The 2,500-nt window shown below is 45.2% G+C and overlaps 1 protein-coding gene across 6 annotated transcripts in view; it reads left to right on the top strand.

The window, feature by feature from the left end:
• Positions 1 to 2,500, top strand: part of LOC125028931 (pyruvate kinase-like) — a 29,787-nt gene that overhangs the window by 15,550 nt on the left and 11,737 nt on the right. For all 6 annotated transcript variants that reach the window (XM_047618606.1, XM_047618563.1, XM_047618598.1 and 3 more), the window contains exons 3-6: positions 105 to 328; positions 1,572 to 1,758; positions 1,921 to 2,130; positions 2,237 to 2,418. In XM_047618606.1, coding sequence (XP_047474562.1) covers positions 105 to 328; positions 1,572 to 1,758; positions 1,921 to 2,130; positions 2,237 to 2,418 — 803 coding nt within the window. The remainder of the gene's footprint in view (positions 1 to 104; positions 329 to 1,571; positions 1,759 to 1,920; positions 2,131 to 2,236; positions 2,419 to 2,500) is intronic.

The raw sequence follows: 2,500 nt of genomic DNA on the forward strand, positions 1-2,500 counted from the left end.
TAATACTGAGGATTTTATATTTTTTTGTTTACACTTTTTTTTTCCTTTTATCACTTGCATCCTTGATAATATGTTACAAATGGTTAACATCTTTTCCTTTCCAGGACCTGTCTCTCGGTCAGTGGAGATGCTTGAGAAGATGATGGAGGCTGGTATGAACATCGCACGTATGAACTTCTCCCACGGCACCCATGAATACCACAGTGAGACTATGATGAATGTCCGCAAGGCAGCCCAGAAGTATTCCGACAAGATTGGGCATTCTTATCCTGTTGCCATTGCTCTTGATACAAAGGGACCTGAAATTCGTACTGGCCTTTTGGAAGGTGTAAGTCTCATTTACCATTTTCCAAATTTGTAGTTTATCAATAATAAATAATTAATCCTTAATAAATCGTACATGTTAGGAAGAGATGCTGTATGTTAATGCATAACTATTTCCTTTATCTTTGTGGCTTCTAGCCTGTGCATGTTCCTATCTCATTTCCTATTCCTATCCCTGCCCCTGTTCTAATCCTTATCATAGTTTCTATCCCCATCCTTCTTCATATCCCTATCCCTGTCCCATATACCCGTACCCAAACCCGAACCCGAACCCGTACCCGTACCCGAACCCGTACCCGTACCCGTACCCGTACCCGAACCCGAACCCGTACCCGTACCCGTACCCGAACCCGAACCCGTACCCGTACCCGTTCCCGTACCCGAACCCGTACCCGAACCCGTACCCGTACCCGTACCCGAACCCGAACTCGTACCCGAACCCGTACCCGTACCCGTACTTGTACCATACCATACCTGTACCATACCATACCTGTACCATACCATACCTGTACCCCTATACCTATCTCCTGCCTCTTCCCTTTCCCCTTTCTCTTCTCCCTCCCTGTTTCCTCTCCCTCTTCCTCTTCTCCCTGCTCTGTTTCCTCTCCCTCTTCCTCTTCTCCCTGCTCTGTTTCCTCTCCCTCTTCCTCTTCTCCCTGCTCTGTTTCCTCTCCCTCTTCCTCTTCTCCCTGCTCTGTTTCCTCTCCCTCTTCCTCTTCTCCCTGCTCTGTTTCCTCTCCCTCTTCCTCTTCTCCCTGCTCTGTTTCCTCTCCCTCTTCCTCTTCTCCCTGCTCTGTTTCCTCTCCCTCTTCCTCTTCTCCCTGCTCTGTTTCCTCTCCCTCTTCCTCTTCTCCCTGCTCTGTTTCCTCTCCCTCTTCCTCTTCTCCCTGCTCTGTTTCCTCTCCCTCTTCCTCTTCTCCCTGCTCGGTTTCCTCTCCCTCTTCCTCTTCTCCCTGCTCTGTTTCTTCTCCCTGCCCTGTTTTCTCTCCCTCTTCCTCTTCTCCCTGCCCTGTTTCCTCTCCCTCTTCCTCTTCTCCCTGCCCTGTTTCCTCTCCCTCTTCCTCTTCTCCCTGCCCTGTTTCCTCTCCCTCTTCCTCTTCTCCCTGCCCTGTTTCCTCTCCCTCTTCCTCTTCTCCCTGCCCTGTTTCCTCTCCCTCTTCCTCTTCTCCCTGCCCTGTTTCCTCTCCCTCTTCCTCCTATCCTTTCTTTTCCAAAGCCAGTTTAATAAATGAACTCTTTTATTGTAGGGACCAACAGCTGAAATTGAATTGAAAGATGGTGCCACAATCAAGTTGACCACAGATAGCAGTTACTATGAAAAATGCTCAGAAGAGATGCTTTACTTGGACTATGTCAACATCACCAAAGTTGTGAAACCTGGCAACCGCATTTTTATTGATGATGGACTTATCTCTCTTATTGCCAAGGAAGTGGGTAAGTTACGGATATTTATAATTATTTATGAATTGTTTTGTGAGCTCTTATTTAGTAAAAACCTGGCTATAATGAAGCTAGAGAGAAAAAACCTTGAAAAAGATACAACCAATAATCTAATATTGTTTTTTAAATTAATTTCGTATTTTCTCTAATCCAAAGGCAGTGATTCCATTGAATGTGAGGTTGAAAATGGAGGTATGCTTGGAAGCAAGAAGGGCGTGAACCTCCCAGGTGTTCCAGTAGACCTTCCCGCAGTCTCAGAGAAGGACCGTGGCGATCTTCTCCTTGGTGTCAAAATGGGAGTAGACATTGTGTTTGCATCCTTCATCCGTGATGCAGCTGGAGTCCGTGAGATCAGGGAAGTCCTTGGTGAGTTTTTCAGATATCTCATTTTCCCTTGGAACTTGAAATGAACCAGTGTTTCATGTATGAAATATTGTGTGGGTGTAATTTTTTATGTATGAAATTGTTTCAGGTGAAAAGGGCAAGAACATTAAAATCATCAGCAAGATTGAGAATCACCAAGGATGCAAGAACATTGATGACATCATCGAAGAGGGAGATGGTATCATGATTGCTCGTGGTGATTTGGGTATTGAAATCCCTGCCGAGAAGGTCTTTGTGGCCCAGAAACAGATGATTGCCAAGTGCAACAAAGTTAGTTCATTTCTTTGAAGGAGTAATAGACATACATGAATATATACTTGAATAGTATGTGAAAATGAGTTCCATTAAATTT

This window comes from Penaeus chinensis, chromosome 1 (genome assembly GCF_019202785.1).
Source record: "Penaeus chinensis breed Huanghai No. 1 chromosome 1, ASM1920278v2, whole genome shotgun sequence".
Lineage (NCBI taxonomy): Eukaryota > Metazoa > Arthropoda > Malacostraca > Decapoda > Penaeidae > Penaeus > Penaeus chinensis.